Source organism: Sphaeramia orbicularis, chromosome 10, assembly GCF_902148855.1.
Source record: "Sphaeramia orbicularis chromosome 10, fSphaOr1.1, whole genome shotgun sequence".
Taxonomy (NCBI): domain Eukaryota; kingdom Metazoa; phylum Chordata; class Actinopteri; order Kurtiformes; family Apogonidae; genus Sphaeramia; species Sphaeramia orbicularis.
The window spans coordinates 24,711,059-24,738,679 of record NC_043966.1 but is presented as its reverse complement, the minus strand read 5'-3'; the positions used below and the strand labels follow the sequence as shown (position 1 = coordinate 24,738,679).

Below are 27,621 nucleotides of genomic sequence, written 5' to 3'. Positions count from 1 at the left end.
GATTTATGTGTGAAGGAGAGAGAGTGTTATGGAGCGTGTGTTCATGAGTGTGTGACTTTTCAAAAGGTGTGTGTGTGTGCAACAGGGTGCATGAAAAATGGGCAAGCACACAATTGTCTCTGCAACGTGAAGCTGTTATTTTGATTCACATTAGTCGCATAAAAATGTCCACGACATGGCTAAAAGTATGTGGACACCCAAACAGTGTACCACTATATCAATACCTCATTTAAAACCCACAGGTGATATACTGATCCACTGTTCGCTAAGAAAAAAACAACATATAGAACTAAACTGCCACAGCAAATATATTAAGTTGTGGCTGATACTTAACTATTAATGAAATGTGCACAGACAGTGTACATTGTTTGTTTTGATTTGACAATAATGTGGTAGATGCTCAAATTCTTTACTATGAAGAGCCAAATATCTATCTGGAAGCATAAATGAATATATGTTAGTGCTATGTGAAACAACATCACATTACTTGAGCAAGTTGCATTTTCTACACATAGTACCAGCTACGTTTAGCTATCAGGTGGTTAACCTAATTTTTCAAGGAAGGTTTATGCCTTGTCTACACTTATTTTTCCTCTCATTTTTCTAAACAGATATCTTCCCCCTCCGTATTTTAAAAAAAAATCTGTCCACACAAGTTTTACAAAATATTTCATGGAAAAACAACTACAAACTCATACAAATGCTCAGATCAACTATTTCTGTTGGACTATGGACACTGTGGATTATATTGAAGTAGGAGAAGCAGAGGCTTTAATGTGTCATGAATGTGAGTGGGAAGTAGCTACATGTTAAACTATAAACTTAAGTTACCTTATGTGTTAACTGTAAATTTTGTATTGCAAAACTTGTGTTGCACTTGTCTGTGTTTGGGTATTTTAAATTTTGTTTTAAAAGTTGTATGTTTATAACCTTATGCTACCTTTTAGGGTGACAATTTAACATCTGTCCAGGGACTGTAGTCGAAAAATAGCCATTAGGCAAGCTGGTGCATTTACAGCCATGTGAATCAATGTACAATGTCCCTGTTAAATAAACCAATTTAATTAATTAACAAACAAACAAATAAATAAACTTAAGTATTGGTAAGCAAAAAAGACTTTTTCCATCACGTGGATGTCGCCATGACACCAAAAATAGGTCACACACATATTTTTCATATGTTCATCACAAGAAGCAATAACATAAATGTGCAAAATGTATTGTGATGCCATTGTTTTCCACAGAGATACATACAAACTAGAATTTTGTCTTCTCTCTTCAATCTCAACCTACAATGCTGTTTATGTGTAGATGAAAGGCCAAAACGTAGAGAAAAATATCCTTTTTGTAAAATAGCATTAGCGTGGATGGGGTATTAGTTTTGTAGTGACAACAGACATAATATTCTGTCACCCGCTGTCTGTCTGTAAATGAGTCAAACTGACAAAATGTCATGTTTAGTTCTACACAACTCATTATTCAATTTTTCTCACTGTTTTCACTTCAAGCTAGAAGAGCCAAAACTGAGGGAAAAACACCACAATTAGGGAACACAGCTTTCTCTCAGCAGCTTTCTATTGTTTCACATAAAAAAGACTAAATACAGATGACCTGGTGTTGTTTTATCCTGTTATAAAAAAACAAAGCCACTTTTCCATTTCTCTGTGTTGAGACCTGGAATAAAGCATCAGAAATGCATCAAGGTCACATTTGATGGGATCTGATCAGAAACTGGTTATTACAGCTGTCAATCATGTATTTAACTCTCATACCTGTCTGAAAACACCTGCAATTAGACAAAATCTGTGTCACAGGGTATATTTTCTACAGCCTGGAAACATTGACAGAGAGTAGATGGAGAAATCCTGTGTCCTTTGAGATCTATTCAATCACAATATGTTGAAAGCTAATTTTTGCCATATGATGCTAGAAACCTAAAAAGCACTGCGGCTTTATGACACATGCACAGCACACAGGCATCTCCTCAGAAATAATATTAAAATATCTTCTATTTGAGAGGAGCAGTATTATAGCTCACTCCCCTTTGGTGTAAAAATCATATTGAAACAAAACATGTAAAATGAAAACAGAGACATCGTAGTTCATCAGGTAGAGCTGCATGTTATCCTTTCTTTTTCCCTTGTTGGAAATTTCTCAACAATACAGTGAAAGAAATTCTGTGTAGATAACATGCACGTAATGTGATGGTATAATTTAACTGCATTGTAGGGCTGGGCGTATTGATCTAAATATTGATAGTATCGATATCAAATCGATACTAGCGTGATGAGATTGATACTTCTGCTGCAGTTTCTCTTCTATCGTCCAGCAAATTACTCAAATTTCCTCACTGAGTTCATGCGAGCAAAGCTTCTCTCCAAGTCTGTCTGTCTGTGCAAAGAGCACATCTCTCTCTGCTGCTCTCTCAGGCACACTTTGTGCACACCCCCCACCACCACCACCACCTCCTGGAGAGCGGAGAGTCAGAGCACTGACTGAAAGTGACCTGTGATGGCGGAGAGAAAGAGAAGTGCTGTGTGGAGCTTATTCACTGCAGCTGACAGGGAAACTGCCACATGTGATGTGTGCAATAAAGTCATTCGCCACTGTGGTAAGTAGGCCTGTAACGGTACACGTACCGAACCGAACCGTTTTGGTACGCACCTGTTCAGTTCGGTACACAGCTGTACCGAAAAGGCACAGTATGATGAGAAAAAGAAAAAGGAATGAAAGACGTCGTTCGACGCGGAACTTTAAATCCGCGCAAGTTTCACACAGACTTAATAAAGGAGCACACATTGACCCAAAATATGAAATAGCAGCTGATATAAGGTAAAAAAAAAACACCAAATATGATGTGAACCTGGAAGGAAGAGACTGAAGACCCTCCACCATCAATGCAGTCCAGTTTGGATCAGTTCAGGTTTAGGTGAAAGACAACAACGAGGAAAGAGATGTTAATAAGATGGACATTGTTTGGCCCCTATGAGCTACGGTAGTTCTAAAACACTTACACTAGCTCTGTCTGTCTGTTTGTCTGTCTGTTTTATTTGTCTGTCTGTCACGCACGCTGTATAATAGAGGAATAAATAGAACGTTGAAAGTATGTAAAGTTTCATTTTTGTTTCACGACAGCGTTCATTACGTTAGTTATGGACCGCACCCCCAGGTATATAACTGCATGCCCCCCCTACCCCCCCGGCTCTGACAAAAAAAAAAAAAAAATCCCCCGTGCACACAGGCATACACAAATACACAGTGTCTAAAATAGTTTGTTCTCTGTCCTAAAATAAATAATTTGGTTCATTGTGTTGTCAAAGTTTCTCTTCAGTTTGTTTAAACAGAACACCAGTTTACCCTCTTGTTAATGTTGCACTTCATGTGGAATTTTCATGTTATTTTTATGCAGAATGTGAACTGACAGAACTGTGATTAGATTTTTCTTGTTTGTTCGAAACTACCGTTCAGGGAAAAGTGCAATACTAATGTTTAAAATACATTTAGTAATATTAATAATTTATTTTATTTTCTACTTGATTTGTAGCAGCAGAATTATATTATTCCTGTTTTTCTACATTCTATTGTCTCCAAAAATTGGGGGAAAAATGTTAAAAAATTCATAAATGCATTAATAGACATTTTGAGGGGTTTTCTTTCTTCCCGTACTGAACCCAAAAAAAAAAAACGAACCGTGGCTTTGAAAACCGAAAACATACCGAAACGAACATTTTGTGCACTGTTACAGGCCTAGTGGTAAGACCACAAATTTTAAAGGGGAATTATTTTATTATTTTTATACTGTTAAATTGTTGTAAATTGTACTTAGTTAATAAAAAAATAGGTTTATTTGCCTAAAATCTTTGTGTGTTTTATCATAATCACAATCAACTAACTAAAGGCAAAATCACAAAATTATTCAATGATCATGGCATTTCAAGTAAAAAGTATCTTTACTGGTATCTCTTTCGGCGATACTAGCCCTGTATCGGATCGATACCAAAATTCCCAGTATCATCCACCCTTACTGCATTGTGCTGTGCATTGCCATGCAACTTGGATTATGCCCTTTTTAGATGCATAAAATGTACATACTAGATCAGTTTGTTTAGGATATGAAATAAAACAGTCACAGGCCAAAAATAGTCCTTGAGCCCCAAAATGGCTATCCAGACTCATACAATATCTGTCACTAGAGCATTATTCATTTTGTTGATGTATGCACTGGCAACACATATGGGAAAGACATAATATTTTGGTTTTATACGGAAAAAAAAACAGCAGAAGCTATAATTAAAACAATACTATGATCATTTTCTAACCTCAAATGATGTTATGTTCTTACCTAAACTTAACCACAGGCAGTACTTAGATTGCAACTCCAATTTATGGTGCAGATCTTCTGTGACTCGTACACAATACACCGACCCCAACTTGCTGCGTACAAGACTCACAGGGGATAAAAATGTAATGTTTCACTAAGTCACAAAAAAAGGTGGTGTGAAACAAAAACAAACACAAAGTAGTCATTAAGTTGGAAAACATATTTGCTGTTGTGTTGTCTGGGAAAATTTTACAAAAAGGATTTTATGAAGTGGACACAGGGATTTTCTCCCCATTCAGACACAGGAGCATCAGCAGGGTTTGGATATAAGGTCTGGCTTACAGTTCCACTTCATCTTAAAGGTGTTAAAGCAGGTCTCTGTGCAGGCTAATAGAGCTTTTTCTCTTGGTGAGCTGAGGATAAAGTACAAGAAACAAACAATGAAGGAGGAAAAACACGATAACAGAGCTCATTCCTCAGCGAAAATGTTGTATTCTCAAAATCTCTACAGTGTCTCCACAAATTAATAATCCAAGCCCAAAACACAACGTGCCTTTAGGTACAAATATGAAAAAAAAAAAATACTGTACATTTTATAGATTGTCTTCAGAAAATGAGAAACAGTCTTATGTAGGTTAGGTGGACTCACACAGGCCATGTCATCCTAGGAGTTTTTAAAACCGCTGCTATGGCCTTTTCTTGTTATATTTTCAGTTTCTGGTTCTGTTTGTTGATTAATGAGAGAGAAACTTCACAGACCAGCTAATTCATGCTGATTTTGCACATAAATGGCACAAGCTTTTTTCCCCGCAACAAACAGTTTTATGCTGTCGCCTGAGCGTGAGTATCACTGTGATAGTTGCATACAGTGCAAAATTATTCATGTAACAGCCACAGTTTTTCATCCACCAAGAAGTATTATCAAATCATCATTACCTGAGCACATGTTGAGGGAATAACATGGAGTTTATGTCAGGTAGACAAGAAATTAATTAAAACTATCTGCAGACAAACATTCATGTGGAATATGAATTAAAGGCTGTCATTGCACTGCAGCTATGGATTTTATTGAAACATTACCTTACCTTATTGTTAAATAGATGTCAGGTCTTTTTATAATTTACACAGCACTTCAGGATTACTAAGAGTCTGAACAACATTCTAGTGATACAATATCATGACTGAATCCTATAGGCATTTTTCTTCTGGTATTAATTACTATAGCACAGTAATAGAAATGTTTTATTTATCATCAACTAATCCAGCATTTATTTTTTTCAATTAATTAACTGATTTCAAGATATCGTGTTTTTAAATCAAGGATAATGCTCTATGCCCTGGCCACCTAAATCCACATACACGCACTTTTCTAAATAAAACCTGATTAACTTGTGTTAAAGAAAGTACCCAAGGGTAATCAAAAGTGAAGCAGGCATGTTGTAAAAGTTTCTTTATTTTCTTCAAAACTATTTTTCTGCAATTTTTTACTTTCCTGTTGATGATGTCAAAATTTTTTTCCATTACTTAAACAGCTAATGTCCTCTGCGGTCAAATCCTGTTTTCCACCTGAGAATAGTCAATCAGATCAAGTAGATTAGAATAAAATGCAGTCTGACCTAATTATAACTTGAAAGCATACTTCTAACAGATGGCATTAAGACACTTCTATAAAACATACTGCTTCAGTTGGCATTTTAAAGCCCTGTCATGAGAAAACAGGATAAAGCCACACATGATTTCACAAAAACAATAATAAACAGCATGAAAGGAAAGAATCTACTGGAAAAAAAAAAAGTACCACAAAGAAGGCAAGGAAAGGACACAGTGAGTAAGGAACACAGTGGGAAAGTGAAGTTGTACTGAGTGCAACTCAAACTATATTCATCACCTGATTTGCCTTGCACATTCACGCTACAAAGAGGCAACAAGAGACCGTGTGTGTGTTTTTGTGTGTGTGTATGTCCCTGCCTGCTCTCTCTTAAGTGGGCGTCACACTGGCATGAGCCTTAAAAGAACTTGACTGAGTGCCATCCGGTGACACCCGCCCCTGCTTCTCTTTTGTCTGCCCTTCCAGCTTTTCTCCTGCTTATTGTCATTACCCCTCTTTTGGCTGCGTCCCTCCCCCTGCGGCCTCTTACCATTCTTACCTGGGAGGCCACGAGTCGCTGCTCCTGCTTTTCATACTCAACGGCCATCTCTGCGTCCATCCTCCCCTCCCCTTTACTCTCTTTCCCCTTCTTCTCTCTCTCTTCTCATACCTCCATCTGTCCCTCGCCTTTCTTTATCTGCCTTTAAAGCAGGAGGCAGGAAAAAGGCTAGCCGGTCCTTTGTGTGCTCTGTTTCAGTTTGTGCTCAGCCAAGCAGACACAGCTCTTAAATCCAGGCCTGGGCTTTGGCACAAAAGGAAGGCTCGGGTCTTGCAAAGGCCCTCTTGGATCTCCCTATCTCTCTGAAAGAGACAGAGGCAGGGGCAGCTAAACTGGAAGACAGGCGTAGACAGGAAGGGGGTTGGGGTGGAGGGGCAAGATGCCGATACTAAAAAGGGCAGACATAATTCTCTTCATCAGAAAGCAGCAGCAAAAGACATTCTTTATTCTCTCTCACTCCCACTCTCTAACTCTCTTTCCCTTAGCCAAGCAACACTGGAGCTTTTTTGATCCCTTTTCTCCTTCAAGGCGAATGAATTAACTGAATGAATTAACACCAGGGCTGTTGCTGTGATCATCATCATCACGCTCCTCCTCATCAGCAGCAGCAGCTTTGGCGAAGCTTTTTAACACCTAGAAGGATCGCACTGCTGACGCCGAGGCAGGAAGAAGCAAAGATGTCGACAACCTCGTCAAAAAAAGAGTAAAAAAAAAAAAAAAAACCTCAACTAGTAAGGTATCAAAGTCTGAGTGCTATAGTCTTTAGCTGAGAGCCTTGTCAAGTCTCCTGGCACTACTAAAGAAACCTTACTGCTGATGATGATAGGAACAGAGGGGGAGGAGGGCAAAGACCGTAGCTCTGCAAGGACAGGAGAGAAGGAAGATGAAGGGAGGTGGGGGGTGGAAAAGATAAAAAAAGTGAAAGGTGAAAAAGTACAGTAGAAAGGTGATGAGGAGGATGGGAATAACAGGAGGGAACAAGGTGTTTAAGTTGTTGATTGTGACATGAAGCAGCACCACGTCTTTAAAGAAAGAAAGGCAGAAAATAGATGGAGATGAGAGAGCGACAGGGTGACAGAAGAAGAAGAGATGGAGATCTTGCAGGAAAGGAAGAGGGGGAGACCGGGAGAGCTGCAGTGAGGATTTTAATTAACGGTAATTGGCCACCGAGGGAACAGAAACTGGGAGATGGGAGGCAGGGAGGGAGGAGAGGGAAGAAGAACAGCCAGTTTTTGACAGAGTGATATCTCTCTCAATTTATATCTCTCTATTTCCTTCAGCGCTTTTTTTGTGGTACTTTCCATCTTCATCTTGTTTTCTTTTTACCTCTTCCTGTGTTAGCATTGCTTTCCCAAAAATGTGTGCTTCAATCTTTACCAATTTGTAGCTAAATACAGTAACTTAAAATACACTGTAGAGCTCTTAAGACACATGACAGATAAAGCTAAAATGATGAAAAGCTTTGCATGCTTTGCATAATTTGCTTTGCTACAGAAGTGTTTTAAAATGTAGATTTTTTTTTGCATTTAACTTGGAAAAATGTGAGAAATGTAAATATGACTTACACTTACAGGTGGGTGTACTACCTTGGGATGGATGGTGTTGCTTGTCTAAACGTCATTTTTTTTTATAGTTCGTGAACTGTTGAAGGAAACTGTTGGTTATTTTCATATCATCAGCTCACATAGGCAGACAGGTTTTACATCAGCCAATTTACTTACCACTTTATTCAAAGATTACAGTAGAAATCACGGCATAAAAATCACGAGTGCTTGCATCTATGTCGTATCTTCTGAAAAACATCTGACAGACCTAGTGTTTAACCATTTAGTGCTCCATTTAATCTTCTGTCTTGAACTCTTGGTCTTTTCTACAGTCAAGAGGCAATTGATGAATAACCGTTCATTTTTGCCTTTGCATATTTATTGCCGGGTGATTTTTGTGCATCAGTTTATCGCAAGTCTTTTGTCTGACCATGGCTTCATTTACAGTATGTAAGCACTTTTTGGATAGTTCAGACTTTTGAGACAATCACAGTAATGAAAAGAAGGCTATCAGTGTAAAAGCAAAAGATAAACAAAAATAAATGAAAGATGGAAGAAGTTAAAAATTAGGCTATTTCACTACATGCTGACATCAGATGCTCTGCAATGTGGAAGCAAAATTAAGTACACCAAATGCATACAATGCAAAAAAAAAAAAAAAAAAGAAAACAGCCTTGGTCTGTTGTGAAAACATGTCATCTTGCAGTGAAGTTGCAGATTTACAGAAAAAATAGGGTGCAAAATACAATAAACAGTGAAGGCGAGTGCCTGGTGCATTTGCTTTGTCTGTTCAGGGCTGTGAAAACAAGGTGGACTCCATAGAAGAGGATATAAATAGCTAATTTTTATGAAAAAAAAAAAACACAATTTTTACTTTCAGGTGATTTCACGCCTTTGCCAAAGGCAGAAACACTTGAATTATACCCTAGTACTGTGCAATATCACTATTACTATGTGTTATTTTATTACACATACACTGTATTAATTGATTTTACTTCTATTTTTTTGTGAGCTGTACTGATGTGCTGTGTATTATTATCTATGAAAAAAGTTAGATCCTACTACATCCTACACTCTTTGACTGACAGTTGTCTGCATGTCTGTACATTAACATCCCCACAACAGCTGTTGCTTTGACTGGACAGGTCTTACCTAATGTTGGCCGCCTTGTCACGTATTTTCTTTTGGTCCCACCCTCTGGCGCCTTTCCTTCAGGTCTGTTTTGATGCTGTATGTCAGTGTTTTTGGCAGGGGAGCAGAGGCTGACTGGGGAACAGTTTACACGGTTACAGCTATGTGTATTGGTACACAGGTGAGCTCTGGGGCGCAGGGTAGTCCGGACAACAGTTTCAGTTCACGATCCCTTGTTTGACAACCACAAACACACACACATGCATCTACTCTTAGATTAGAACAAGGTGCATGTGGCTCACAAGTGAGCAATACACTAATTCTGAACACACATAAACAGACCGACTCACTCCTAATCAAGCACTCATTTACTGTGGCTCATGTGCCCAACGTTGACAGATTGCTGATTTAACTGCTTTCAAGTTTTGGTTCATATGTGAATTTAGGCAGGACCTGCTGGAATTTTTCAAGCTGTCATTTGTCAACATCCCCAAATTGCATGTGACTCTTGCTAAACAGCACCGGTGGTGTGCCATACGCTCCGGGTGTTGCTAGGTTACGGTAGTGGGATGCTGCTGGCTAAGTGGCTGCAGGATCATCGACAGGCTGACAGCAGGTCCTCTGGACCATTTGGCAACTTGCTTGAGTCAGTTGCTCTTGAAATCCCCACATCTGGTGGCAAGCCCATACAAATCAAGATCAAAGTGTTGGCTTTGAGATTGAACCTGTCTCTCAACCTCTCAGGCTCGCTCCTGTCGTGTTTCATTTTCATTTTTCGCTCTTTTCTACAGCACAGTTCTACCTACGTAGTCCTCTGCCGGCTTTGTTATCCCTCCTTTGCTTTCCCTCTGTTGTTGCTGTCTCGCCTCTCCCTCCCCCCTGCTGAGAGGTAATCAAGCCCTGTTGTGAGTGTTTAAGCATTGAAGCAGATGCATGTTGAATTATTCTTGGGACTTAATATCTGTATGGGAGGAAAGAGACAGTCTGCACACCACATGCTGAGTAGTGGCCACACACACACAAGTATGAAGGGCAGGGCTGTGCATGCTCATATGCACATGCACCCACACACAGTTAGTCAGTCAGTGAGTCATAGAGATAGTCAGTCACACAGATCTCATGCTGACAGATAGTTACAGGTAAGAAAGTGATAGGACCTGACAGCCGGCCCACACTGTAAACACTGAAGTACTGCACTGCACTTGATTCGACACACACAAGGTAACACAATGTGCACAGTTTTTACGAGTGGATTCTCAGTCATCCAGGCCACCTTAATACTAAGTGCTCTAAGAGAAGGAAAGTAGACCAAAACCAAGTACTAAGGTAGGAATATGCACAGTGTCATTGTGTATTAGTAACAAAGGACCACACCTTCATACAATCTAAGGAGGCCTGAGTACCACTGCCTTTGATACTTGTTCCACCGTATCAATTTTCCTTTTTAATATTAAGAAAAATTACATTACTCAGTATACAACAAATCTTGTCCTTGAAGTTCCTGTAGACACAGCATTTTAACAAAAAAAAAAATACACACACACACACACATATATACATACATACACACACACACACACACACACACACACACACATATATATATATATATATATATATATATATATACACACACATATATATATATATATATATATATATACATACATACATACATACATATATATATATATATATATATATATATATATATATATATTATATATATATATATATATATAATTTATGTACCACAACTTGAAGTTCAAATAATGTCATTGATTGAAATGGATTTAAGTTGTGCTGTATGAGCTGACACTGATGAGATTCACTCCTAAAGTACTGAAAGTTGGTATCAAACAACAGGCATTCTTCTATATTCAATATACTGTATAAACTCATTCAGTGCCATAAAAGTAACACAGTCTGAAATCCATTCCTAACAGTGATAGGAAATAGTAGCTCTGCATGATAGGAGGAAGATCTGTGATTTGCAATCACAAATATTGAAGTGTGCATATTAGCTATACAGGTCCAGTGTCTCTCAATGTAGCTCTGACAAGCACAACGGTTTAGTATGTTTCCCACAGCACATGAGCTAGCAACACGTTGTCTGTCCTGAATCCAAAATAATTACAAAAAGCAGATGAACTTTTTTTTTCATCACAGGGTCTTAATCAACTACATTTTCCTCACTCTTCTGGTAGCTCAAATATTGAATATGGAATGTGAATGCCTGCATGTACATGTTCAATGTGTTTCAGGTAGTTTTGGGTTTACATGTATCACACAGTCACATAACAGTGACAGTGAAAACATGATTCTACAGCAAACAGTACACATACACTGACTAGCAATGAACACATTGACACAACATATCTAGTCCTAACCTTCAACCCTCAAAAATGTAATGATTCATTCTAATTTCCACAAGTGCCTGTGCAGTAAACATATTTACCTCCCTATAATGTGAGAAACACATGACCGCCCACCGTGCACACACAAGCAGTACAGCAAAGTTAAACAAGCAAACCAACAAAGGAGAACAGACAATATAAAGACTCATCTCCCCCTTAATTCCCTCCTGTCTGCAGTTCCACTTACATCCGTCCCCTCTGCCATGTCGCTTGGTTTTATTTTTTATTTTTTCCTCCTCTCTCTCTCCTTATCTATCTGTTCTACTCCTGCTCTCCATTCTGCCTTGAGCTCGCCTTTATCGTTGCTTCTCTTCCCTTTTTTCTTTCTTTTTTTCTCGCTGTGAACTTAAACTCTCCATGGAACCATAAACTGATATCACGCAGTCCCAGTGTTTCTTTAATCTCTCTCTCTGACAGACACATGCACACATACAGACACACACATACCTGGGTGGTCATTATAAAGTACAAAGCTTGACTGGAGTACTCTTTGTGATACTGGTGATAAGCGTCATGCTGTGTGAATACTAATGCAGTGGTATGTAATATTACGATTAGCTCCTGGAGCGACCTGATAGCAGTTAGGGCGCATATGACATGGACACAAATGCCCTGCATGTCATTCCAATACACATTTCACATCTCTCTCCACTTTCCAGCATCAAATAAAGACATAAAATGTCCTGGAAAGAAGTTGGGTTTGACTAAACATCACATTTAAGATTAAAGCAGATGGGGGTAGAAACCGCATTGCGTAGTGGAATGGGAACACTCTGACCCTGTTTACACTTAGTTTGAACATGTGTTCTCCACAATTAGAAGTCAACAGTGAACAAACAACAAGGGAAAATGACCACTACAGTGCACTATGATCAAACCAGTGGACATCTTTTCTGTCCTGATGCATCTCCAACAGGAAGAGAAAAGAAAAACATCTCATCAGTGCAGATGAAGTGTATGGAAAGTAACAATGATTTGGCCTTACATGGCAATAACTTTGTGTCTTCTGTGCAAAATGCTAGGCCTCTGTGCATGATTCCCTTTGTCAGTCCTTCACAGTTTGACTTTGACTATTCTGAACAGAAACAGTCCGCTGGACATCTCAGAGACACAGGTTGCAAGATTTCTGCACATTTTCCATCTCCAAATGCAGTCCTACAGGACAACTGCGGTTCAGGAAGTGGAGTGGGTTACAAATCAGAAGGTTGTTGGTTAGATTCATGGTTCGAGTCCACAGGTGGTGTGTTTGTGTAAGTCAAGGGGTGTGTGACATATTGCGAAGATATAGAGGTTCTGTATATATGGAAGTTCGTTTCATCTGCATCAAATCCATTTCCACACATTTCAGTAGGTTTTTCCATTATAATTTGAGACAAAAATCCAACTGCTAACATGCACTGTAAGTCTCATTGTGACTATGTATGTGATTGCATTATCAATAATCTTTCCATTGTTTCTTGTTTTCTTTTTCCAAAATTATCTACCCTTCAAACTCCATTTCCATGATGTTAGACACAGGTGTAAGTATTTTTTTGTCCACTTCAGATCAATGAAAACATGTTTTAAAGTCAGGACATGTGAACAAAACTGTACAGGAAATATGAGACAAGTGATATTCTGCTGATTTAAAGACATCGATGACAGATGATGAGTCCTATTAACAAAGATATAAAAATAAGCAACGTCTCACTGACAAGGATAAATTGAGTGGTAATAGTCTTATTTTCCAAACTTTATGCTGCATTCACTCCTACATTGTTTTAGTACCACATTTTTAAGCAGAATAACAGAAATTCAGCATCTATTTTTGAAAATTACTTGTGAGGTCATTCAACCTTGCTTGGTTAAATGTCAAAATATTTCCTGACATTTTAAAGCTGCAGGAGCTAAAATCAGAGGGGGGGGGATGCCAGAACTCGCAAATACACACCTACAGTACATTAATACAACTCAGCTGAACCTGACATCATTTCATACTGTTAGTCAAAAGTGAAGCCACATTTAGTCACATCCAGGTCACATCTGACAAAATCTGATCAGCAATCAAAGGTTTTCTATAGCCTGAAAACATAAGCAACAAGTGGTGCCAGGCACGATAAATCCCGCCCCTTGCACATATTGTAGCTTATTTTGGCATCGATCCAGCTGATGTCATCATATCTATGCATGTGGTGATGTCAGCATATTAACTGCCTCTATATATGTGCCAAATTCGAAGTAAATTGAGACAAAATTGATGTTTTTATAAACATTTGAAATTTCACCCATTATATGTAAATGGGAGAAAAAATTATTTTAAAAATTCATAAAAAAATTGAACTTTGACCTAATTTTCCCAAAATGTAACCACATCTATTGTGGGTCACTGGCAATCTATAAACCCAATTTGGTATGAACTCAACTAGTAGTTTTGCTGCTACAGACATGTGAAATTTCGCCCATTATAAGTAAATGGGGAATTAAAAGATTTTAAAAATTCAGAAAAAATTTGAACTTTGACCTACTGTCCCCAAAATATAATCAAATCTATTAGGAGTCACTGGCAATCTAGAAAACGATTTTGAAATGAATTCAACCAATAGTTTTGCTACTAGAGTGTAAACAATCAAAGAAACAGACAAACCAAACCAAAAACAACACCCACCCCTTGCCTCTCCTTCTGGGGGCGGGGTAATTACAATAGGCTTAAAGGCTGAATACTGAAACTGATACTGAATTTTTATTCAGTGATGCTAAAAAAACACTATCATGTGCTGCTACTTTCAATGTCAGCATTTGCTAAAATTTTGCTCTTCATGTTATTTCAGGATTTAATGATTTTTTTTATTGCCATGACATCTGCCAAAAGTACATACAGAACAAAAGTAAAAACTGTCCTTGTGAAGGACATTTTTTTAATAAGGTAAATTTACACAAAACCTGCTTAAGCTAATAACATATTAATAAAATATACAAACAGTCTTACATAAGAAAATACATTAATGTGCAAAAACCAAGTCCAACATTAGGTTGGTTGGTTTAGTAAATTTCTAACAAACCACACATATGCATTTCTTAGTCTCTGTATTAAGATCTAATCTGGAAAAATGTTAAGTATGCATAACAGTAAAAATAATGAACTTTAATTTCTTTCCAAAGGTCAGTGTTAGCAAAAGGACTTGAAAAATGATGATTTCTCTTTATTTACTGTTGCATGATTGATAAACAAAAGGACTGACTGTCTTTTTCCAGGTTATGTGTTATTGTCTTTCCATTTAAGCCTGTTTTGAAAATATAATGGTTAGAATGTACAGATGGTTGTGTTAAAATGTGGGTAGTTAAAGTAAAAAGTTGTCATAAAAATAGAGACTCAGCATGTTAAAACACTGTTGGATATATTATTCAGTCAGATAAAAAAGTAAGCACGATGTACCAGCTGCACTGAATGACCACAAGCATCACTGCACTCATGCCATCACTGTCTAGAGACAGAACCACACCGCTATTTCAATTTTGCAGTGAGCTTAAGTGTTATTTAACTGATACTAAATTTAAACCAAAGTGGCAAATTCTGATCCTTCAAACATAAAAGTTGTTATTGCTGTTAAATTGTTCTTGTTACTGTTAGCGAGTACTAATTCTCTCCCCAGAGTCACATGTTGTGCTTTAGACATCAGGAAGCCTGGTGGAGCTTTTTCTTTTTTATCTAAAACACATAGAAAAGCTTTTCCTGTCATGTTGAATTTTCAGTTTCCTCACATTATACACGCCGCAATAGAGTGCCATTTAATAATTGAGTCCCATTTACTTTGCTATAAATGGAAGCACTAAGTGACATTATTATTGATACCTAGATGAGTCTCTGGCAGAAGAATTTGTGGTTGAAGGTAAAACTGATATGATTTACATATCTGCTCCAAAACTCAGATAAAGAATGGTACAAAACAAGCAAATAGTAATATTGGGGATGTTGTTGTTTTTTTGTTTTTTCTTTACTGGTACATATTTCAAGCCTCAGTGCTGTTAATTTAAAGGATCCAGTGTTTGGAAGTAACTAGGTACATGTAAAAGTGTATTATAGTAGTGTACAAATGTCTTAAGCCATCTTAACCTTTGGTGTCTCTTGCAGGGCTTCAGTAAACATATATTTTTATTCTTCAGGCTCTTTATTAAAGCAAGGTATGACTTTCATCACCATTTTTTCTTTCAAATTTGTAAAACCTGAGTGATAGCCTAATTATCACTAATCCATTAATCTTTCTGTGCTTACACACCTGAATAACTTCCCTCACGGTGTATAACTTCGAAGATGACTCCATTAAAAACACAGTCCGCTTGTTTACATAACAAAGCAAACATCACTCGGACCTTTTTGGAAATTTTGTTGCAAAGTGCATTGTGGGAAAAGGCGACCAAGATAACAAGCCAGATCACTACAGCGAAAAATTATACAGTCCCCCAGTGTTGTTTTAAAGAAGGAGTATAGTCAGTGGATGGAGGTAAAGGCCACATTTGGGTTCAGCACTCATGCAGAGACAGCGAAATTGCTGCTGTGTAGAATTCCCATATTCCCATAATGCACTTCACAACAAAATTTCCAAAAAGACTTGAGTGACGTTTCAGTTTGTTATGTAAACAAGCAGACTATGTTTTTGATGGAGTCATCTTTGAAGTTGTTTATGGATAAGTAATAATTACGCTATCACTCGGGTTTTACAAATTTGAAAAAAAAATTGGATGAAAGTCACACGCTGGTTTAAGATACAAGAAAATTAGCACTCAATATTAAAAAAGACACAACAATCTGAAATAAATGTTTTCTACATACCATTTAGTGTGCATGTGTTGAATGAAACCTGGTGTAAATGGATTACACTTATATAGTGCATTTTCTACACCTTCATACATCAGTGGGTGGCTGCTGCCATGCAAGGTGCTGCCAAGTCCTACTGGGAGCAATTTAGGGTTCAGTGTCTTGCCCCAGGTCATTTCGACATGTGACAGACAGAGCCAGGATTCGAACCCCCGACCCTAATTGGACGACCCGCTCTACCAACTGAGCCACACGTTCAGTGCAAAAGGAGGGCACACTAAGTACATATCAGTTTTGTCTGTTTTCTTCTTAAAGGTTTGTTTTTACTGATGCTTATGTATTTTGTGTATATTCCAGTTGTATCCTGACACAGAGAACGTGGAACACATATTTATGGTCATTCTAACATTGCTAAATCAATAAACCTAATGGTGGCTAAGACTTTTTGAACAGGATTGTATGTAATTAAATAAGAAAATAAATGCTGTGGTAATCAGTTACCGGGAAAAAGGTGTAATTGCAGTTAATTAGAGTTACTAATCAAAATGTTGGTCTGTATGAGGAATTATGTCTGATTATATTCTACTCAGTAAAAAGCTTACATGCCGAATAATAACTGACCAGTGCAAGGTGGGAATGGATGTCAAATACCATTGATTAAGTAATTAAATAGTTATATTACTTATTATATTTTCAACAGGAAAACCCATAGTCTGTAACCTATTGCATTTGAAAGTAACCTTTCCAACACTGACAGCATCACTGTCACTTTTCAACACTTTTCACACCTGAAAGGGCTCCAGTAACTGCACACAGAGCAGCTTCTCTGGAGATGCTCGAAGTCACAGACAGACATCTTACTCACACTTTGCTGGAAGGCCATAACCACAGGTAATCTTCGCCTGTCCAGTCTCGCAGCCATGCAGGGAGGCACACTCCTTTTTCAGCAGGGGGCCTGCAGCTCGGTGGATCGCTCCGTCCACTGGAGATGAGAGAAGAGGAGATTCAAAGAGCTGGCCTACTTATGTGAATCCCCTGGAATCTGACTACTTACTGGGAGACTAACTGTTTGAAGTCCATTAGACTCATGTGCAGGTGTCACAGCTTAGTGCTACAAGGACCTGGATAATGATGGTATTAGTGGTGAATGGTTGAATTTCATGTTGTCTGCAGGTTTGTACAAGAGCTAACTTTTCACCCCAACTCCTTTTTTCTTTTAAATAAGTCAAAGCATCTGCCTCTCTGTGTGTCAGTCTATTTAATGGATTTTAAGGCTACTGCCTTAGCTAATTACTCCATTTAATGTGTTATTAAGGACCCAGCTGACTCTGACTTTTTGGTCAATTAGTCCTTATTAATTACATTTTCATAAATCTACATAATATCCAGAAATGTGTTTCTATCTTTGATCCACACCACATCTAAAGACCATGACTGTGTTCATTTCCAGGAGGGCAACGATGCAGGAAAAGCAATTTTACAGCTGTGCCAATTACAGACTCTGTTAAAATCTTTGCAACCCTTGCATTTATACCGATTTCCTCAAAAGAGTAAACATTTATACAGTATGACAGTAGAACTATGAAAAGTTTTATCCTTATAGACTCACAAAAATTACATTGAATTAAGTATTACTGTAAAAAAACACTGTAAAACACGTACGGTATTATACAGAAATATTCAAATGTTAATATGACTTCTTTTATTATATTATGCATGTTAAAATGTATCCCAGTGGAACATGCACACATTAGCCCTCATAAAGCTGAACATAAGGCTGGTTGGTGTAACATTTAGTATTCCTGGGTGCTACAGATAATGAAGTGACAATGTGTGGTCGGGTGGTGATGTGCATGGCTCGAACTCTTAGGGCCAGTAAAAAAGTATGCCTGCAAAGATGACAGGCGTTTGCAGTGACAGCATTTCCACCCACTTGTAGCTACTTTTATCATGGCTAAAATGCCAAAAGCTTAAATTAAAGTGTGGCTGTTAGCAGTTTTCATACCGTTGTTCTGTGCTCATCATATGGGACAGCTGTAGCATTAACTCACAGCTGTCTCTGTTGAGATGTCACGGTGTAGATGATCGAACTCGTTTTCAGTCATGATTTTATATCAGTAGCATCAGCAAAATGTGTTACATCAAAATGCAAGTTAATGTTGACAGTAAAAATATACAAGAGGACAGTAAAACTATGATCTACTTGCCTGGGGTGGAAAAATGTTACCCTGGACACGGATGGGCAGTATACGACAATGTTAAGGAACAGAGAGACTAAATAAACCAAATGTGCTTGAAGCAAGTGTGTCAACAACTTGACCATCATCCATTTTAATCTTCCTGGTCCTGGCTGAGGTGTTTGCTTTCATTTGTTTCATTTAAGACTACGGTCATATGCGTTAGTCTGGAGTAAATGATACACAATTAACCCAGAACAATCACATCTGTCAGTAATAAGTTTGTCACGGTGCTGTGGCTCTTATCTCTGTCTGGATGCATAGAGCCCAGCTGTTACCACAGAGCTCAGTAGTTCCAGTCAGGGGTCTGGTGTTATCTGAACGTTATTGTGTTAAGTTGGCATATTGCATGCAGAGCTGAGCTGTAGAGTGCCATGTCATGCTGTGCCATGTTGAACTGGGCCACACTGTGAGCTAAGCACAAGTGTGAGGGTGTGAAAGGCGAGCTCTGAGCATTGGGTACCTCCTCAGGGTGCACAGAAACAAGCTCAGATATTACGATCACGCCATCTGTGTCTATGTGTGTGCATGAGAGTGTGTGTGCGGCAGATATTGCTACCATTTGTATATCCTTGTCAAAGCGTATGAGCTGCTGCACAGAGATGTATAAGTGTGTGTGTGTGTGTGTGTGTTTGTGTGTGTGTGTGTGTGTGTGTGTGTGTGTGAAGAGTCCTTGAGGTGACACACACACACAGCACACACCAACTTTGAAAAAGCCCAACTCTGAAATAGAGAACAAGTGTGATAAGACGGAGAGATGGAAAAGAGAAGGAGGGAGGAAGGGAGGGGAATAAGGGAGAGCAGCAGATGTAAAAATAGTCTAGAGGGAGATAAGGAAACAGGCGAATAAAGCAGAATCAAAAGAAAAGAAACAGAAATCGAACTGAAACATAAACCAACAATACCTTTTCTTTTGTCTCATATATTATATATTTATATTTCACAAATATATTAATGCTTAGAGCAGTGTGTGTATAAGAGTGCAAAGTGCCCTGTTTCTCCAGTCTTTATGAGTGCATAGCCTTGAGCTACTTGAAAGCCTTTTGACCTCACTACTGCTCTGCTACACCAGTCATACATTTACAGCTGTATTATTATCTGTTCTAAATACAGGCAAGAAATATATGCAGTAGAACTGGCTCATACACATGCATAATTCTTAAATACATTTGGATACAGAAAAACATATATAAAAAAACATTAACTTAACCAACTAAAAAAAGTTAATCATGTTGATCTTTCAGGGAAAATTAACAGTCATCTGTCATGTTGTTAAAAGGCTCAGGTGATTCACAACTTCACCCCCAACATCCCATTTAGCTGCAAATAACATAATATCATCACTCTCCACCACATGCACTTTCAGGCTTTGTGCATTCACTGAAGAAAACTTTGATATTCTCATGTTTAAGTAAGACTTCTCTTCAGGAGATGGAGATAAGATGCCAGTAGACAGAATAAACTAGCCTGTGATATTGGGCTTCATCCCTCTCCGTATTCTAAACCTGGTGAGCCGGGTTAATAAATTTCCATGCACCTGCTCAATTTCTCCACAACGCCCATCTTTCTAGCACAGAGAGCTGTCCCTCTAACTACATTCACTAAAGACTTCTCATGATAGCTTTCCCTTCAAACTTCTGACTCTGTGGGAGCTGGCGTAATAGCCCAGCGTGAACACCACATGCTACTGAGTGGATTCAGACACTGCTCTGACACTTCAATGTGGTCCGAAACATGAAGGGGGATTTCATGTGTGAGGCGACTGCAAATGATAGATGTGTTTGAAGAAAAGCTGGACCAGCAGTACTTCTTTAGTGCCTGTCTGTATGAAAGAGTATTAATGGTTGTTCAAGGGTGACCTGAGCACCCACATTATCTATTATTTCTGCTGAACAATAACAGGTGAGTCAATCAAATGATGATGGAAAAGGCAAAATGAAAAATCTATTTCATTTAAGGCAGTCCTTTGAAAATATTCTAGAAGTGAGTTACTCTGTAATAGTGAAGTCAATTTTTGGTAGTGATACCATGAACTGTGTTAAACCATCACATACTGGGATGGTCTTTCAGCTGAAGTGTCAAACTATTAACAATTCTCAAAAAGAAATCACGTTGCTGCAAAAATGCCTCTCCCAAACCCAGGACCCAAAAGGCAGTAGCTTAATTCTAGAATTCATTACAATAATAAAATATGTAAATTCATTTTCCAAATTACAATTAAAGAAGTGTTTGTACATGCTGACATCACCAAAACCTTGTGAAACACAGAAGTGAGAGCTAACTTGTAAAACATGCATATGAACATGACATTAAAGACAAATCAACATTAAACCAAAACAAAACATGTAACAGACAAAGTGTCAAGATGAAAATGATGGAAAAGATACAATGAGATAAAAACAATATAAAATGAGATTTTTGGACACATTTGAAAATGGAAGAATCAGAAAAAATATAAAACTTTATTGCAGTCCGTGTTGCATTTTTTGTAAATTTGGGTCTGTGAGAGACATAGAATTGATTTTTTGGGTCTTGTACTGAAAAAGTTTGGGAACTATTGCAATAAAACTAAATAATGTATTATGCCCAATACTGAGCAGGGCTAGTAATAAACCATTCATTTTATGACCTGCTACAATACCCAGATCATACACAATCCTTCTGCATACCTATCAAGTAACTGCAATTTATTACTTCCTCACCTGAGAAGAAATTTCTTTAAAAATATTATTTATGCATTTTGTCTTGGTTTATTGCATATAGATTGACTGTATGCGCCAGTTTCAGTTTTGCTGGTTGGTAGAACAAATAGCTTCCAAGTGTGTTCATATATGTATATAACAAATATTTTGAGGCCACAAATATAAGGAATATGACCAACTGCTCCAAATTAATCAACAAATAAATCCCTTTGACCCATTATTGTGCGTGATTTTTCACCTTTGGAGTGTTCTGGATGCGTTTATTTAATGTGTTTTCATGTTACAAATGTGTTAGTTGTATGTTGTATGTTGTTCTATTAATATAGCTCTAGTTCAGTTGGTGGAAATAGATGAAGCTCTAACTAAATTAGCATCACCATAGTGTCAATGGATACTTGTTCATATTCTGCTGAGTCCAACTCATGTAAATGGAGTATCTGAACTACTCAACAATCAGCCATAATTGACTACTCCTAATGCCACTGACAGACATCAACAGATTATAATGAATTAGTCATGAATTTAATTTATATTACTAGACACTAAAAGAATCTTGTAGGAAGCGTCATATTCATTTACATACTAAAACAGCAGTCATTATTTAGCTTTCATTACCATGTGAAATATCAAATTGATGTCTTTTTTGTTTCATCTTCCATTGCATAAGAGATAGGGAGGAGATATAAAGAAAAACAATGGAGAGGTGGAGAGACACACAGACAGAGAAAGACAAGACGGTAGATTGAAAAGCACAGAGGGACAAAGAGAAATGGGTCTGGAAGGGGATCAAGTGTAAATAAAGGGTGTGTTAGTGAAGAGTCGAGAGAGAGAGTGAGTGTGGCTAAAAACAAAAAGGGGAAGAGATGAATGTTAAGCAAGGTTTTAAAGAAAAGGTTGGACAAAAAGGACGTAATGGATGAATGGATGCAGGGAGGGGTGTTGAAATGAGTGTTTTGGCTGTTGTAGACCAATGAGCAGCCAGAAAAACAGGCGGCTGACCAGTTGAGGTGTTATCGTGTCTCCCTCACAAGCTCTGTATTGACTCTGGGGGAGACAGGGGGAGGGAGCCAGAGAACTAGAGTGGGACTGGGAAGTGATAATTGGCGATATGCTTACCTGGCGAGTAGCCTGCAACCCCCAGCAGGGCACAAACAAAGGCACATGAAGACACACACATGCTCCTGCATGCAATGTTATACAGCAGGACAACCATTACCACTTACAAGCCACCGCCGCCTGCCCCTGTGCACACACCCACGCACACAAGTGAACACACACATGCAGGTGGACTGACATTAGAGTAAAACTAATCCCAAGGTCCCTCCTATGGAATACTAATATGGCCGCCCTTGCCAGCTGACCTCTTATAGGCCAAACAGGCTGTCCGTCAAACTAATGGGGCGTAACGCTGGCATATTGCTTTCCCACAATCCCTCAGCAGAGCCAGGACACTCATTTACTTCAGTCAGCTTGTTGCCAAGGCAACATTTAGGATGGGTCTGGTGGTGGATGCATGCACACACATGCACACTGCTTTACACGCAGTAGTACGCATGCACTTGTATACACAAACTTAAATAAACATGGACACAAACACAAAGCAACCTGTTAAATGCAGCTACAATGAACTTACACAGCACAGACACACAGACAGTGGTAAAACAGTTGAATTTATGCATGCAGCAGAGACACAGACAGCACTGTCTGAATGTGGAAGGCACACCAAGTGCTCTTTGCCTCTTGTCTCATCTCTGCTCCCAAAAACCAATCTTATGCTCTTTCCCTTCATTCACAATACATGCACCCTTGTTCATTTGTTCTGAAAGGCGAGCAGACATCCTCCACCCGCATTTTTCTGCACATTCACACAAGGAGACGGCTACAGACACAGACAGCCAAGAGACTTCCAGAGCAGGGTATCAAGCCCCATCCTCTTTCTGGAGGATTGATTATAGATGTCAGCACACACAAATTCTGCCTGGCTTCATAGCGCTGCAAAAAAATATACTAGAACTGGATTTTGTTCCTTTTTTCCCTACCAAATTAAAAAAAAATGTAAGTGGATGAAAATTTAATTTAGATTCTGTTCATCTATTGTGTGCTGAGTCTGGATGTCTTAAAACACCTAAACCAATCACATACAGACAGTGTCTTTGTGGCTGGTTCGCATCCTGTGTACTCTGTCCCCACTGACATAAAACTAAAGCCAGCTGCCTGTCCCTGCCTCTGTGTGTGTTTGTATCTACACTGTTGTATCAGATGGTTGATATCACAAAGGTGCTGCACAGTATAACAGGTGGGGTTTTGAACATCCTTTTGTTGATACAGGACTCCAGGTTAGGGCAACTCGATACAGGAAATAAGTGACATAGAAATACGCCTCTGTTATATACTGTCATATTAATAAATACAGGAATAGCACTATTTGGAGATACTTAATCATCGAATAATCAGGGGGGGAATGAGGTTGCTCAGTACAATAACGGTCACCATAACGTATACTGGACGAGTAGCTCTTTTGATCTAAGTCATTCTAAAAATAATCTTATACAACTGAAAAATAACATGTTTGTTTTCTGTGTTTTTCTCCTGTTTTCTGCACATTTTTATATCAATGACTAGTGAGATTGGGCTTGCTTTGGTAGATTGATCGAGAATGATTCATGTTAGCAAGTTCTTCACAAACTGACTGACTGTACCCAAGAGCAATTAAATTGGACTGAATCATCCCCTATCACACCAACTTATCTAGTACATTAGGACATACAAAGCAAAAGTACGAATTGTGTGGGTATGGCTGTTACTTTAAGGAGCAGAAAAGAAGCCTAACTTCCTTATTTGTTCTTATTTTTTCCTGAGATGTGAATAATGTGAAAGCCCATATTACAGTGGCAATTCAGAAGTGCTGCAGTGACAGCAATTTAAAGGAAAGGCTAAGTACTCAGGTTATATTTTTTGCCTCTGCCATTTCTCACAGCACTGAAATTTGTGTCACTCCCCAAATACTAATAATTATAAGAACCTGACTGTATGCATGAGGAATTATTGGTCACTATATTAATTTTCTCCTGTCTAAGGGTGACTAAACAGGTAAAGTGGAGAAATGTCACAGTTCCCTAAGAGCTCCTGCTTTATTGTCAGTGTGGCTGCAACATTTTTGAAAAACTGACATTTGATTAATTTTTTTCTGTAATTCAACTTGAACCACTCAACTGATTGATTGGGGTGTTTTAATATGGTGTGCATCTAATGAAAATAACAATAAAAGCTGAAAACTTTTTACCTTGGAAACTTTTTTAAGAGCAAATCATCCTTTCTTGTAATTTAACATCTTACAGTTGGGTTCAGCACCCCAAACACAAAAGCAGTTAAGTGCAGTGACTCTTCTGAATTGAATTTGGAGGTAAATCAGGTTGTTTTAAGCACTTAACTCATCATATAAAGCACTGCTAACAAATTATGTGCTTTTGGTCAACAAACATTTCTGCAAAAATTATTCCAAGTAATTGATGTGACTTTTCTTTGTCTTTTAGCAACCAAATATTCCTCATTCATTTTCAGATTTTAGTTAAGTTTTTTGGCTTTACTTAACATTGGGCAATAACTGGGCAATGTATCAGATTAATTTACTTTCTGATTTTTGAGAAAAATGCTTAAATTGCAAAATCAAGATTATTCCATTAGACAGCTTTCTTGATCAATAAAAATACAAAATGCAACTGTTTTCTTCTTGCAATATATTAACTGTGAATATGTTTCTCCTGTTATGTATTGTTTGGCAGTGTTTGTAGTTTTAATAAAGAAAGGGTATTAAGTAAGGTTTCGTCTTCATGTCATGTTGCCAGAAAATAATGGATTAAAATCATAAAAAGTCCATAGCATTGAAAAAAAAAAAAACACATTTATTTTGTTTCCCATGTTACCCAGCCCTACTACAATGTAACTACTGTGCACACACACTATGATGACAATGCTGAAACTGGAAATTTTGGATTCTGAATTGTAACTGAAATTATTCTTCTAAAGGTAAAGCACAGTATCAGCTAAATGATAATGTAACTAGGGCTGGTTTTGCTAAACACCACTGCATGTGTGACAAACACTGTGTAAAGCTTTCTGTGGCAGTGTGCTTACATTTTGCATATTGCTAAAATAATTGTGCCAAATCTGATTTCTAAACACCAGATCTGGGATTGCAGCATTACAGCACAGATGACTAATGCATTTATAGAGGAAGGGATCAGGGGGTTAATTGAGACCAAATTGCCATTTATGCGCCTGGGTGGGTTAATCCAGCCATGCTCTATAATGGCTGTGAAGTGTTCTCTCTGTAGCCCAGCAATAATCTAAAAGATGGGACAAAATCTACAGTCCTCATTTAGAGTTCAAACATTTAACTGAAGCAATATACAACTCAAAGCTAATATAGTCCACTGATCTGAATGAGTCAAATCAGCCCAGTTCCGTTTGTACCAGAAGTCTGTATATGCCACGGCTCATCAAAAAACACTGTCACTGAAGATCCTCGACTGCTGAAGCCTGATATTAATTTGCATCTTGAAGTGCATTTTTGAGTATTACAAAGTAGTGTCAAGAAGGACACTATCTATTTATAAATCTACATGAAAGCAAAAAAATATCAGTGTTGTTTTAGAGATGTCTTACTTTGCAAACATAAAAAAAATTGTAGTGTAACTGATATCTGACTGAGATTTTAAGCATTAATCAAAGCGGAAAGAAGGTCTCCATTTATTCAACTTGTGTGTCAATTTAATTATACACCACATACTCTATTCTGCAGTTTAATGACGACTTCATTCCTCTGTTGGAAACAAAAAAGGGGGGAGGCATTGCAGTTTTACCTTGAATATTATTTACTGTAGCTTGAAATGTCGTCCCTCATCCCCACAGACCTCTTAGGTTTTACCGCAAGCTGATGACATTTCTGTGCAGACTACAATCCTGTGAAAAAATACTTCAATGTACATCCCAAAGGTACATGCTGACATATGGTGACCTAGAAGAAGAACCAAACATAAGCTTCAAAGTGTGAGTGTTGCCTTTTAATTTTAATGTCATTCTTTCTAAAGCTGAAACTAACAACTATGTTCATTTCAATTAATCTGTAGATTCAGTATTTCCCAGGGTCCTGTTGTATCAGATGGGGGGTATCTTCAACGCATAATTAATTATTTGCTCTTTACTTTTTAAACTGAATTAAAATTAACTGAAAAGATTACAAGAGAGACCCTAGTATGTTTTCAACCTGTTTGCTATAAATTAATAATATTAACTAAAAACTGTTAAATTAGTAAATTACTAACTTTCACTGTTAAGGTGTTCATAATTTGGCACAGGCATAGTAATAGACAACATGAGTACTTCTATCACTGTGATAATTACCTTACACATCTTAGGGAGGTATTATGTTCTGTATATGCAGACTTTTTCCTTCACCAAGTTATCAGTATTGAAGTTATCTTTCACCCCTAGAGAAAACAGCCATTTGGTGTAAGAGCTGGCATGGATTGAAAGTCAGAATGAACCTGTTTCTGTCACTGTAATAAACACACAGGCTCACACACAGCATCTGTTGGCTTCATAGCTTATTATCTGATGTCAGATTTATGTGTGGAAATAACTTCTACATGTTGCAAAAGATTTTAGTTTACAAAACAATATAGATGCTGTTGAGTTTCTCAGCTAGTTGTTTAGGAGGAGCTTGGTTTACTGTAAAACTAATTACAGGGTGGGGAAGCAAAATTTACAATGAACATTTAGTTGTTTTTTCTCAGCAGGCACTACATCAATTGTTTTGAAACCAAACATATATTGATGTCATAATCATACCTAACACTATTATCCATACCTCTTCAGAAACTTTTGCCCATATGAGTAATCAGGAAAGCAAACGTCAAAGAGTGTGTGATTTGCTGAATGCACTCGTCACACCAAAGGAGATTTCAAAAATAGTTGGAGTGTCCATAAAGACTGTTTAGAATGGAAAGAAGAGAATGACTATGAGCAAAACTATTACGACAAAGTCTGGAAGATACTATTAAAGAAGAATGGGAGAAGCTGTCACCTGAATATTTGAGGAACACTTGCGCAAGTTTCAGGAAGCGTGTGAAGGCAGTTATTGAGACAGAAGGAGGACACATAGAATAAAAACATTTTCTATTATGTAAATTTTCTTGTGGCAAATAAATTCTCATGACTTTCAATAAACAAATTGGTCATACACTGTCTTTCAATCCCTGCCTCAAAATATTGTAAATTTTGCTTCCCCACCCTGTATTAGTTATCATGTAAACAACAAAAAACAGTAAC

The 27,621-nt window shown here is 37.9% G+C and overlaps 1 protein-coding gene across 3 annotated transcripts in view; it reads right to left on the bottom strand.

Moving 5' to 3' along the window:
* Positions 1-27,621, bottom strand: part of macrod1 (mono-ADP ribosylhydrolase 1) — a 128,485-nt gene that overhangs the window by 31,369 nt on the left and 69,495 nt on the right. For all 3 annotated transcript variants that reach the window (XM_030144822.1, XM_030144820.1, XM_030144821.1), the window contains exon 5: positions 17,218-17,334. In XM_030144822.1, coding sequence (XP_030000682.1) covers positions 17,218-17,334 — 117 coding nt within the window. The remainder of the gene's footprint in view (positions 1-17,217; positions 17,335-27,621) is intronic.